Here is a 14259-nt window from a genome sequence, read left to right as displayed (position 1 = left end):
TGCCCACTCAGGAAGTAGATACACATATTTAAACGCCACGTGTCGACATGCGTGATCACGATTGGAAGGAAGCGAATCACGCAGCCTGATAATTTGATTACCTTGTCAGGTGCATGTCGTTTAGGGGCGGTCTAACCGTAATTGAACTACCCGCCAGTCAAATAAGATGAATGTCGTATCCCACCCTGCTAGCTGAAAGCAATACACGAGTTTTGATTGTAATTGAATTAGGCTGTCGGTACCTTCCCGGTAAGTTCGAAACCGGTGTTCCACACAGATGAAGTCCATAAATTTGTCTTCGAAGGTAGACCGTTCGGTAAAATATGCACAGAAAATCAAAACTTTACTTTTATGGGTTTGAGAGCTATTTCCAATTCCGAGCTTAACTTTTCGACCGCAACCTACTTCCCTAAAATACATATTTATTTTCAATTTCAACCCTCCCCTTCCCAATTTTCTAGCCAAACCAGCAGATGATGGTTAAAACGACTACTGACGTAGTGTGTAAATCCCTCCGGATTTAAAATCATAACTTGTTTCTGTTTTGAATACCAATGTTATGGTTAGAAGTCGGGGAGGGGGCAGACCAGCAAAGAAAAACTTTACATCCCCATCTGGTTCAGCCCTTCGCAGCCTCTCGACAAAATCATCTTTCACAAACATATGCCACCCGGAGGAGAGTTGAAAAAGTTTTTCCATTTTCCACCCGCAAAAAAAGTACTCAAGAAAAATCAACAAAATCACGAGCAAACAACGTCGTAAAGAAGGATTGGACGAAGAGAAAGTTGTTGATATGTCGCTGTCTCTCTCCCTCTTTTGCCCGGTTCGACTATGATGCAAACAATAGGTGATGTGTGATGAAAAGTGTGTGCATAAAAATATATTACTTTTTTGTTTATCAAAAGTCCTGAAAGGTTTTTATGGAGCAAACAAAACTCAATTACCAACAAAATAAGCTATTTTTTTCATGACAACGGTTTTTATTTCTCAATAAAAGCTGTAATTTTTTCACGTTCCAATTGAACGGTAATGATGAAATTGAAATCCCATTCATCGCCTGAAAAGCCACGTCAGCTAAAATCTCATCAATGGCAAGTATTGTATTGACTGCTGAATAAATTGTGTCCAGACTTCACAACAAATTGAAGCCCCATCATTCCAAAATGTCAACCCCGATAAAACAGGCTAAAAAACCGAACAGAGGGACTCACCTGAGCTGCTGTGGCTATTCCGCGAGGACCGATCGTCATGCAGGACCAGCGCGCTTTTCATCATCCCATCCATTATCGTTGGGATTTCCATTATTCTGGGGTATGTTGGCTTAATTTTATTGGATTTTTTTCTCTCCGCTGTCACTCACAAATCCTGCGGTCGGCAGGTGTTTCACGGTTGCACGAATATTCTGATTGACACCAATTGCTACCTTTCTCCGGTTTACCGAATTCTTTTACCGCTGGCGCCGCGTAAATCCAACTGTGTGTAAAAAAACTGCCGGTTCCGGCGTTGAACGAACAAACACTCACAACAGCAGTAAAATCCTACGGGAAATCTCCGAACACTTTTTTTACACGTCGCTTGAATCCGAATCCAATTTCACGTACCCTGCACGGACCTTTACACAGTACCTACACACCAGCCACAAACATGACCGGCCTGTCACTAATCTCGCTCCTCGTGTATGGTCTAATCCGTTGCGGTGGCGATCTAATTAGCCTACTTTGATCTTCAACGTGAAAAAACACGGCGATCAGCAGTAGGACATTAGGTAATTGCACACCTATTAGCGTGTCCGCAGAAGGAACTCACTAGCCAGAGCTGGTTGGCGGTCAGTGAAGCAAACTATCCGAAACTTTCGAAGCACCAGAACCACCGGTCCAGGCTCGGTCACGTCCCACGTCTAACAACCGTTGCAGTAATACGTTGTGGCTTGGTGGAAAAACTTTAACATCATTACGGTCCGGAACCGGAGCGAGTGGGTTGCTCAACTTGGCTTCAAGCTGTATGCGACGATGGTGACTCACCTAGCGGTTGCCTCCGGTTCGGTCCGTTTTTTTCCGCTGCGGTTTTTCAACTAGTGGGCGGTTGTTTGATAAGGTTCGTTTTATTCGATTTTACCGTAGTTTTTATTTGAATTCGATTAAAAGTTCAGTCGGTCTGAAAGGATGGAAAAAAACAGTAGAGAAAATAGTATTAGTGTCGTCGTGGGATGTTGAGTTTTGTTAAACAAGGTACTTTGAGAGAGACGTTCTTGTTTTCGGAATATTTTTCTTTTGATATTTGATGTTTGTTGAGGTAGTCATGAATCAAAATAATATCAAGAAAAAATCCCGATGCAATTAAAGGATGTCTGAAAAGTAATGAGAAAACGTAAAAATTGGATTTATGTTTTAAAACGACTATTAGAATGTTTGAAATGCATGAAATGCATCGTTTATGAATATACAAATGTGCACAGCTGCCATTTGTTTATATGTCTAATCCATTATACTTTACGTAGAACGTCTGATGAGTCTTTAACCCGTACATTTTTGGGTGTAGACTAAAAGAGAAACACAAGCATTAGCAACAAATTTTGTGAACGGTTTTGTCGATTTAGTAATGCGAATTACTGCAAATAATCCAAAAGCAACAGCCACTCTCGCTGTGGGTAATATTAAAATCAAGCCTTATTTATCACTTATTTTTAATAGGTGATTCATCAATAGTGCTATCTTCGAAAATTAGCCACATTTGATATGTAACTATTTTTTCGGATCCTAGAAGGACTACTATTATTTTTCTGCATTTTTTTATAATTTATAACTTTTTTATACTAAATTAATTCCTCTCCTTCTTCTTATTTATTCATGATAAACCTGCTTGCTCTCATTTCTAGTTGTTAGGATAATAATAAAATACGCGTGCCTGAAATTACTTTTACGTACGTCGGACAGAGTAAGATTTTCAGTATAGTTAGTGCTTATTTTTGTGGCTCTCAAAATTATTTCAAACTCTCGTCACGAAAAAAATCGGTAATTTTTGAATCACCACTTTATGCACTCTTATTTTTCTTCGTAATTTTCTGATGCTTTTTCTTTTACTAGTTTGTTTTCGGTAATAATAATATTTGAATTAAATATATTTCGTGACATTACTAAAACGTATCTTAGGCAACTGGTGAGTCTTCTGGTGTCCAGAAACTCCTAAAATCTTGGAATGCGCGCGAGCTCCATCACAATTTCGAATCCCTACCCCTACTAACAATTTTCCTCCTTCCGTGACACTTGTGAACTACGCATTAGTATATACAGCATCTGGAGAAATTAAGTGTCGGACTAACCTTTCTTCCCTTTTCTGTTGTGATCGACGTTTGGGCTTGGTCGGCGTCTGTATTAACACATTTAAGGACGACTTATTACACCCAGGCATAACCACCTTTTGACGCACAAGCTCAATCCCAAGTCCCAGATCAATTGCAATCAAGTGGATTTGTTTTTCCTTTTTTTGTTAGGCGTATATAATCTGAAATACTTTATAGCCATGTTTTAGTCATCTTGAATCGTAAGTCGAACAAAATAAATTTGAACCCAAGTTGTGATGAAAGTCCTACTTACACATATATCTACAACCTAACCTCAATTTACGAACCAAATCGGAAATTTAACTGGTTCGTAAAACAAGTATTCGATATTTGCAATTTAGTTTGTAAAAAATATTCTCTTCGCATTTCGTAAAAGTAAAATTGCATGTTTCATTTTGATGCCAAATGATTTCAAAACGCATGAATGGTCGTGATCTGCTATTAAAGCAAAAATGCAAGCTTTGAAAAAAAAAATTCTTGGTGCGTTCATTCGGTTTCCAAAAAAATCTATTTGGTTTAGGGGGGGGGGGGGCTGGTAGCCCCTTCGAGCCCTATGGCTGGTTACGTCCTTGCATGCGGTACATACTCATGGAGGGTGTTTTTAAAAACTTTGTCAATAGAACTAACCGCTCCTTTATTTTGGCTTTTTAACATGTCTCTAGAATCAGGTTGTTTTCCTAAAACATGGAAAAGCTCTTTCCTAGTTCCAATTTTTAAAAATGGTCAAAAATCCGATGTGCGTAACTATCGTGGAATAGCTATCATCTCGTGCATTCCCAAGATTTTCGAGGCGATTGTTAATGAAAATTTATTCCACCAAATCAAGAACAGAATTACCCATGTACAACATGGTTTTTTCAAAGGACGTTCTACAAGTACAAATCTACTCGAATTCATTAACTACACATTAACAGCAATGGATAACCAGGCCCGACGAGAGGGGGGGTCAGGGGGGGCTACTACCCTGGGGCCCGGGTCTGTTTTGGGGGCCCGCATTTTTAACTGAATTTAATTTATTTTAATTTAATTGTTGAAGTTTATTGTTTCTGTTGGCAAGACGGCGCCGGTGGTTGAGTGGTAAGCGTGACCGCCACTCATTTCAGTTGACCTGGGTTCAATTCCAGCCGAGGTCGTTGAGATTTTTCCTGAGGTGAAAAAACTGTGGTCACGTCTTCCTTCGGAAGGAAGCAAAACCGTTGGTCTCCGGTCCATGAAATTGGTGGATCGATATCTAGTACAGGTAGTGGAATCACCTCTCTGGCGTCGGTAAAGAAGAAGTATATCCAACTTCTATACTCTACTAACAATAAAATCCTCCTTCCGTGATACTTGTGGAGTGCGCAGTAGTATATACGGCCTCTAGCAAAAGCAAGTATCGGACTAACCATTCCTTCCCTTTCCTTCCGCGATCTACGTTCGGGCCTGGCCGGCGCCGGTATTGATCATAAACACTTTAGGATTACCAGGAGTTGCAAATTGAAAGATGTTTCGCTAATCCCAAGCATAATTATCTACTGATTCCCTGTGCAACTTCAGTTAGTCCCGATCGATAACGGAGTGGCAGCCAGGGGTGGTCGCACAAGCTCAAGTTCAAGCTGAAGTTTATTGTTTCTGTTGGCAATGCAAATATACCACAATCAACTAGGGTGGATGTACCAATAGTTGCATACTTAAGGAAAACTTTTGCTAAAAAATCGATGAATAGACCTATGGGCAATGTTAATACATTAAACGAAAGCTTTCAATCCCTACTTCATAAAAAAATATAAAGACGGTTTATTAATCAATTTATGTACTCAAAATCGGTTGTACCACTATAGGAACACATGTACCAATAGTGGTGCAATAGCTAATTTCGGTTCCTATTGTTGCAAATCCCATTGATTTCTTATGGGACTTGCAACTATAGGTACATTAGATCAACTATAGGTGCAAGAGAACTCAAAATTCAAAGAAATGAAATTTTTTCAATAGTTTTTTGAGCAAATTTTAACGGTAAAAGTTTCATTGTCGTATAAAATTAGTGCGATGAATCGATTAAAAAATATTTGGTGATGGTTGGTACCTTAGTTAGGCATATAACCCACTACTGCAACTATTGGTACACCTCAACTATAGGAGCACACACCCTACGTTCCAGTCGTTCCAATGGTTTTCTGAAGTACGTGAACGTAACCCTATTAGATTCATTTAACAGTGCAATTGAACCATTCTTGTTTCATTTATCGCAAGTGTTTTTAAAAGTGTTCGTAAAAAAAGTTTGAATACGCACAGTACAGTATGAAGTTGTATACAATTTAACATATTCTTAGCTAACTGTTACTAATAAAAGTTGGATATTTTCGGAATAGGGTTGACGAGTAGATGACGAAAATCAATGTATGAAGCCATTTTGAAAACCAAGATGGCGAATTCCAGTTAAGATATCTGTATAACCTAAAATATTGACTTTTTCGAAATATAATCATATAATAGATATAGATTTAGTGATTTGTGATGCGGATGAAATGATTATAGAAAACTATTCTCAACCAGAAGACACTATCTTGGCCTCCAAAAGGGCATCGCTCCTTTACTCGTCAAACCCGCTTTAAAATACCCTCATAGTTTATACAGAAATTGTTCGAAATAGCTCCAAGCTACCATTTCTGTCATCTACTCGTCAAGCACGTTTCAAAAATTCCCAAATTGTTAGGGTTATCGGTAATATTGTTCAATGGGAAGTCTCCATCCTGGATTTCAAAAAGGTACCAAATATCCATTTTCATCATGTACTTGTCAAGCCCGTTTCGGAAATACCAATGTTGTTAGGGTGATCGATAATGTTGTTCAACCAATGAATTTTACTAAGAATGTAAAGCGAAGTTTTTTTACGATCTAAATCCCAAAAAAACGAACACTTTTTTTACGAACTAATTCAATTTACCAACCCTTGGTTTGGTTCGTAAATGGAGATTCCAGTGTACACAATTGATGAAGAAAAATATGTGAATTTAACTGAATACTTATTCTACCCATTAGTTTTCACCAAAAGTTGAAACTCTTTCTCTCACAACTCTCTATCTCAGTCTTTTTAACAGCAGACTTCCCAGTCATCGCATTCGTAATGTTTTTTCTCTGAATGTCAGCGCAAATGTAACAACTGATTCCAAAACCGATTTTACCATCTTCAAAAACCGATAAAGGAAATTCGTTCAGGTCATAGTGACAACTGCAACAGCTGCATCTAGTGCCTCAAAATCAACAGCATGTACCGGCAATAAGAAACAAGGCAGAATCAGTGGTGCGAAATTTCACATTTAGTTGCTTATTTCTGATTAATTTGCTGAAAACAATATTCAGTTTCAACGCTTCCCTCACTCATTCACTTTCAAACTGACTGAAGTTTTATGATGAATCGAATGCAGAGGAAATATAAATTCATTCACCAACCAAAGCATTCATTTGTTATTATGTGGACAGTTTGAAGGCAGAAGTTCTTTTACATTTTCGAGCATAACTGAACTGCGTAATCCATATCTGGTGCTCTTTTGCTTGATAATCTCTCTCAGAGCTAGCATTTTTTTATTTTTATTTATTAACAGATTAAGGCCGAAGTGGCCTGTGCCGTATACAAAAGATTCCTCCATTCCACTCGGTCCATGGCCGCGCGTCGCCAGCCACGCAGTCTGCGAAGGGTCCGCAAATCGTCTTCCACCTGGTCGATCCATCGTGCTCGCTGCGCGCCACGTCTTCTTGTACCGGTTGGATTGCAATTGAGAACCGTTTTCACCGGGCTATTGTCCGACATTCTGGCTACGTGCCCGGCCCACCGTAGTCGTCCGATTTTCGCGGTATGACAGATGGGCGGCTCCCCCAACAGCTGATGCAACTCATGGTTCATTCGCCGTCTCCATGTGCCGTCTTCCATCTGCACTCCACCGTAGATGGTACGCAGCACTTTCCGTTCGAAGACACCAAGTGCGCGTTGGTCCTCCACGAGCATGGTCCAGGTCTCGTGCCCGTAGAGAACTACCGGTCTAATCAGCGTCTTGTAGATGGTAAACTTCGTACGACGGCGAACTCTGTTCGACCGAAGTGTCTTGCGGAGGCCAAAGTAAGCACGATTTCCTGCCACGATGCGTCTACGAATCTCTCTGCTGGTATCATTGTCGGCGGTCACCAGTGAGCCCAAGTACACGAACTCTTCAACCACCTCGATTTCGTCGCCACCGATGCAAACTCGAAGCGGGCGGTTCTCATTCTCTTCTCGTGCACCTCTTCCTATCATGTGCTTTGTCTTCGACGCATAGAAACAAGATTAAGTTTGCTCATGAAACCGAACATATGCGAACATGGATGCGTTGTACCGAAAAAGCGAAGGACGATGGAAACAAACCAAACATTCGATTCATCGTGGCGGGCATGAATTGAATTTTGTTTCTCTTTCAAGCTCACGCAGGGATGTCAATTTTTCTAAGCTCTGATTCTGGGCAGCATTAACGATGGTAGCATTAACGTGCGTCAAGGGAGCATGAGCGATGGCGATATGGACTGCATGGCAACGCCGCAAGAAAGGATTCCAATTACAATGGCAAGTCGGACGTAAGTCATTCTGATGGCCAGCCACAAATATTCCTTTATTAATTTTTATTTTTGCATTAATTTTTATTACATGTTTAAAATACGACTCTGTTAAGCTAACGCATTGAATCGTGTCAAATAAACAATTTACATAAAAAAATAGTTTAATTGATGCGGTTGCATCCGTATAATTTTTCTAATCGATATTGAAATAAGGAGTCATATATGATAGGGCCGGTCAGTAGTTCAAACCCCGGGGCCCGGCGCGGCTCTCGACGGCCCTGTGGATAACGGAAACCACGTTGAAGCTCTTTATACAGATTTTAGCAAAGCATTTGATCGCATCGACATACCCATGCTACTTTTTAAATTAGAAAAAATAGGGTTTGAGCCAGGACTTCTTACATGGGTACAATCATATCTTACAAATCGTGAACAAGCTGTTAGATTTAAAGGGATAAAATCAATCCCAATTCAAGTTACATCAGGAGTCCATCAAGGGTCTCATTTGGGCCCGCTATTCTTTATTTTATTTGTTAACGACATTTCCTTCATTTTAAAAAATGTAAAAGTTCTTATATATGCTGATGATATGAAACTATTTCTAGAAATAAGAAATGGTGAAGACTTTCAGACATTTCATAACGAAGTAAATATATTTTATACATGGTGTAATGAAAGCCTTCTGAAACTGAATGTAAAAAAATGTAATTCCATAACTGTTACAGTAAAATGTGTAATTTAAATGTAAAAAGGGAGGAATAAGAGATTAGTGTGTACTGCAAGAGGTGGGCATTTGACAGCCCGCTTGAAAACAAAAGATCGCTGCACAATTTGCTTGAAAACAAATCCCCGGAAGAACGGGTGCCAAAATAAAAATGGATAGTCTGATAAAAGAGGTTGACCGAGTACGGTCGGTGGCGGTCGGCGACTCCCGCTGAAAAAAAAAAAAAAGTTTAGTCGGAGAAAAGAGTTGACCGAGTACGGTCGGTGGCGGTCTGCGATTCCCGCCGAAAAAAAAAGGGTAGTCTGAAAAAAAAGTCGACGGAGAGCGGTGGTATTTCTCCCCGACGGGAGGCGAAAAAAGGAAAAAACGCCACGAGTGAGTGAACGGTCGAGGTCGGGCCGTAGTGCGACCGCTATTGCCAAAAGTGGTGCCCTTTTTCCCACAAAGGCGAGATTCGCCCGGCAAGTTTCGTGGTGGACGGAAGTGAAATTAGGTTGGCCGAAACGAACGCGCACGTGTGCCTATTCTTGCTTCGGCCGGATCAAAAGGCTAGTTTTTCCATCCCCTTTTGCTTGGGTATCGTCGCAATCGTCCTGGTGGTCATCGGTGTGGTGAAAATAACGGAGACATTTTATCCGTGCGCTCTGCGATCGGGAGACAATTTTGATTATCGCCAGCGACATCAACAAAACTGCGCTCGTGTTCCCGAGACCCGAAAAAAGCAAGATTCGGAAGTTCCGGAACTTTCGACAAGGCCGAAAGACGTGTTAGGTCGAGCAGCATTGAACGGGAATTAACCTCGCAGGTTACAATTAGTTGGCGCTATCATCGAACGCACCGGCGACGACGGTGAACGAATCGACGCAGTCAAGACCGTCCCACCTCTCCATCAGCCGGCCTCGTTATGCAGGCGCACGTATGGTGAAGAACGACTGCCAGCCACGAGACATCACAGTGATCTGCTTGGTTCCAAGATGACCCACGAGATGTGATCGTCAACTACCGGTGAGTCTGCACATTATCTCTTCCCTCTTACAATGACATATTTATATTTGTGGGATTTCGTCTTTTGATTTGGGGTAAAAAAGAGCCATAAACATATTTTGTTACAATGGCGCCCAACATAAAATCCCACATGTTTATTTGAGCCAATTAGTAGATTAGTGTAACATTAAAGATTTGTGGTAGTAATTAAGTTTATTTGGTTTGCGATCCATTAAGAAACTTTTAGGATGGACTTCACCCATCTAAATGACGAAGAGATCAACTACGAGTTGGCCTTACGTCACATGGTTAATCTAGGTTCTATGACTCATAGAGTCAAAGTTCAAAAGTTGAGGGCCGCTGTTCAAGATGACCGGACCCGAAACATTTTTCACAACAGTTCGGATCACGTTATGAGTCCAACTGTTAATATAGAATCCTGTCAGGTAGCCATTTATGAGCTACAGAAAGCTGTCGGACCTGCTCTTCAGAGCACCGACAAGCAAAATTTAAGTCAATTACGGTCGCGACTCGTACATTATAGGAACAGGTTGGCATGTCTCAAGCCGCCGGGTTTCCTAGCAGACGCGCACAGATCGCTCGACGCGCTTGTCAGAGTGTTAATCAGTGACGTGAACAGTGCTTTAACCAATCCAGTGAGTGTGGCAGGTTATGGAAGTGCAGGAGGGGCAGTGCCAAAAACCAATCGGCAGCTGCTAGCGGACGAGAACAATCCAACGCAAGACGATAACGGCGCCAGGGCGACTGGACCGGACGCGTCGACAGAGCATAGCAGAAGAAGCAGTCAACATACAACGCTTCCGGCATCCAGCTCGTTACTATCCGCGAGCCGAGGGCAAGGTGCTCTCGAATTGGACTTCTCCGGCAGACGTTTCTATAGTGATCACGGACGGATTACGACAGAGTCACATTACACGCCGCCACCACTGGACATTCCACCGACTCCCAGGAGTTTTCACAATCACGAGCGGTGGGACAATTCGCGCTTAGCGGATCAGCAAGAAGAGGAGAGAGCCGGCTGGAATTCGATCGATAACCAACGCAGGTCGGAACGAAACGACCGAGCAGGAACAGCCAGCGGCACGAGAGGAAACAGGAACGTATGGGAAGAGTACGACCAGCTGCGCGATGATTTACTGCATCATCTACTGCGGCGAGACACCAGAACGGCGAGCGATCGGGGCGACGACAGGCGCACAACGAAAGCAGTACACAACTGGCCATTCAAGTTTCGGGGAGAGAAGGACACAACGTCGCTAAACATATTCTTGGACCGAGTTGAAACATTCGCTAGATCGGAAGGGATGAACGACGACACCTTATTGGCATCGATCAAACATCTGTTACAGGAAGATGCTTTGGATTGGTACGCACGAGCCATGGCGCAGCACACATTACTTTCCTGGGAGGCATTCAAACGGGAGATACGGAAGGAATTCCTACCCAGTGGATATGCACAGATTTTGCGCCTTGAGGCTTGCTTCCGATTCCAAGGACCCAACGAGGCATTTTCGAAATATTATAGGGATATCGCAGCATTATTTCGGTTTGTTACGCCACCGATGTGCGAGGAAGAGAAGTTTTTCATCGTAAAGAAAAACATGAATGCCGATTATGCAGCGATCGTGACCGCAGCCAGACCACACACTATACAGGAAATGGTGGAAATCTGCACCACCTACGATGAAACGAGGATGCTTCTGAACAGGCAACGCAGGGTTCCAATTCCGCACAGTGCGCTTTTAGAGCCTAGTTTCGCAACACCCACTGTTGTACCAAGACCAGCACCGGCAATGCAGCATCAACCACGGTTCGGCAGGGTACACACAGTAGAGCTGGAGGAAAACTCGGCAGGCGGATTGGTCGACGGGCAAAATTCCTCGCTCGATGAAGAAGGAGCATACTCGCAACATGATGACGGATACTGGCAGCTGAAGATAGACCAGCTCACAGAGCAAGTCAGCGCGCTGAAGATGCAGTTGACGACGAGGAACGCTAGACCAACGTTTACGTCAGCACATAATTTGGAGAAGGCGAACGTCGCACAGCAGCACAGACAATACGCGTCACAACCACTCACGCAGCAGACACAGCGTCAGTACAGCAACCAGGTACAGAGACAGCAACCTCCGCCTGCGCAGCACCAGTCTCGGGAGTTGCAAGCTCCGCAGAACTCAGTACGAGGAGAGCAAGACAGAGCTGGGGAACACAGAACAGATCCGATAGACCAGAGACGTACGGGTATGATCTGCTGGAACTGCGATGAGGAAGGACATCGTTTTATGGATTGTGCAAAGCCACAGGCAATTCTTTTCTGCTATCGTTGTGGACGAAAGGGATACTCTCTACGCAGCTGCATCACGTGTCGGACAGATGCGGGAAACGCCACCGCGGGGAATCTGCAATAGAGGGTAAGGAATCTCCGCAATCAATAGAAAACCCCTCCGATACCACCGAACTAGGATTACTAAATACAATTATCATTAATCCCGGACTAGACAATCGCCCACATGCAATCATTAGTATACTGGGCAAAGAAATGACAGCGCTGCTGGATAGCGGGGCGAACTGCTCACTGCTAGGTGGCAACAATGTAAAGATCGTCGAACAGCTAAGTCTGCGCAAAGGAAACGTGATTGGAGGCATCAAAACAGCGGACGGCACGCAACATAAAATTTCACACTTCGTTCGAGTGCCGATAGTTTTTAACAACCGGAACGAGACCATCCCATTGCTGTTGATTCCGACAATTCCGGATTGCCTGATCCTGGGCATGAACTTTTGGGACAAGTTCGGAGTCAAAGCAACATGCTGCAGTGTGGAAACAGAGCTGGAGGAGACGGAGCTGAACGAGGATGAGCCAATGAAAGTCCTGAGCGCAGCACAACACAGACAGCTTAAGGAAACGCTTGCGAAGTTCCCAACAGCGGAAGGAAGGCTGGGCAGGACAACATTATATGAGCACCGAATAGACGTCGGAGACGCACCACCACGCAAGCAGCGACACTATCCAATGTCTCCGTATGTGCTAGAAGAAGTGAACCGCGAGATCGACAGGATGCTCGCTCTGGATGTGATAGAAGAAGCGCTATTTTCTCCGTGGAACAACCCACTGGTAGCGGTTAAGAAGAAAACTGGGAAGTACCGGGTCTGTCTGGACGCCCGCCACTTAAACTCGGTGATGGTTAACGAAGGGTACCCTATTCCGCAAATCTCGTCGATCATCAACAATCTCGGCGGCTGCGAGTACATTTCGTCAATCGATCTCAAGGATGCGTTTTGGCAGTTACCGTTGCAGGAGGCATCTAGACCGTTGACAGCATTTACGGTTCCATCACGAGGACACTTCCAGTTCAAGGTAGTTCCCTTCGGACTTTGTACAGCGAGTCAAGCCCTCGCGCGACTAATGACACACTTGTTCGCAGACATGGAACCATACGTATTTCACTACCTGGACGACATCGTAATCTGCTCCAAAACTTTCGACGAACACATCAAGCTGTTGGAAGAAGTAGCGAGGCGTCTACGAAGAGCAAACTTGACGATATCGCCAGAGAAATCCAAGTTCTGTCGTCGAGAAATCAGATATCTGGGGTACATTTTGAATGAGAGCGGATGGAAAGTCGATGAAGAAAAGATCGAGAGCATCGTGAAATTCCCAGCTCCAACAAATCGGAAGGAGGTGCAACGGTTTCTCGGCATGTGCAATTGGTACCGACGTTTTATAGCAGATTTCTCTCGAGTGGCAGTACCAATAACGGAACTGACGAAGACAAGGAATAAGTTTCGATGGAGTACGCAAGCAGACGAAGCATTCCTAAAGCTCAAAGCAGCGTTGGTATCAGCCCCGGTGTTGGCAATGCCGGACTATACAATGCCATTCGCTATTGCCTGCGATGCCAGCGATGTCGCGATTGGAGCCGTACTGACGCAGGAGACTGACGGAGAAGAACACCCGATTTGCTACTTTTCACAGAAGCTATCGTCTTCGGAACGGAAGTATTCGGTAACGGAACGGGAATGTCTGGCGGTCATCCGCGCCATCGAGAAGTTCCGAGGGTACATAGAAGGAGTGAAGTTTACAGTTTTTTGCGACCATGCCGCACTCAGCTACCTGCGATCGATGAAGAATCCGACAGCCCTCATGAGCCGGTGGTTGTTACGTTTAAACGCATTCGACTTTGAGATCAAGTACCGGAAGGGAAGCATCAACGTAGTGCCGGACGCACTATCACGGATAGTGGCATCGGCGTCCTTCGACGGTGCGAACTCCACTGATTCGTGGTACATGCAGCTAAAGGATAAAGTGCAGAAGGAAGGCGATCGTTTCCCGGACTTCAGGTTAGCGAACAACGAGCTGTACAAGAACTGTTTAAGCAAGGACGAAGATGGAAATGCGATCCACTTGTGGAAAAAGGTGGTACCATTCGAAGAGCGACGCGGGTTAATAGGCAAGTTCCATGACTCACCTACAGCAGCACACTTGGGCTTCCACAGAACTCTTCAGAAACTTCAAGCCCATTTTCACTGGCCGAAGATGCGGGAGGAGGTAAGCAACTACGTCAAGAGCTGCCAAACCTGCAAGGCAAGTAAAGCACCAAACACAAGGATGATGCCACAGATG

The 14259-nt window shown here is 43.7% G+C and overlaps 1 protein-coding gene across 2 annotated transcripts in view; it reads right to left on the bottom strand.

The window, feature by feature from the left end:
* LOC131685517 (RNA-binding protein asd-2) overlaps positions 1–14259 on the bottom strand; it is a 348290-nt gene that overhangs the window by 244761 nt on the left and 89270 nt on the right. For both annotated transcript variants that reach the window (XM_058969302.1, XM_058969304.1), the window contains exon 2: positions 1212–2154. In XM_058969302.1, coding sequence (XP_058825285.1) covers positions 1212–1302 — 91 coding nt within the window. In that variant the 5' untranslated portion in view covers positions 1303–2154. The remainder of the gene's footprint in view (positions 1–1211; positions 2155–14259) is intronic.

Source organism: Topomyia yanbarensis, chromosome 2 (genome assembly GCF_030247195.1).
Source record: "Topomyia yanbarensis strain Yona2022 chromosome 2, ASM3024719v1, whole genome shotgun sequence".
Lineage (NCBI taxonomy): Eukaryota > Metazoa > Arthropoda > Insecta > Diptera > Culicidae > Topomyia > Topomyia yanbarensis.
This window is presented reverse-complemented; position numbering and strand designations above follow the sequence as displayed.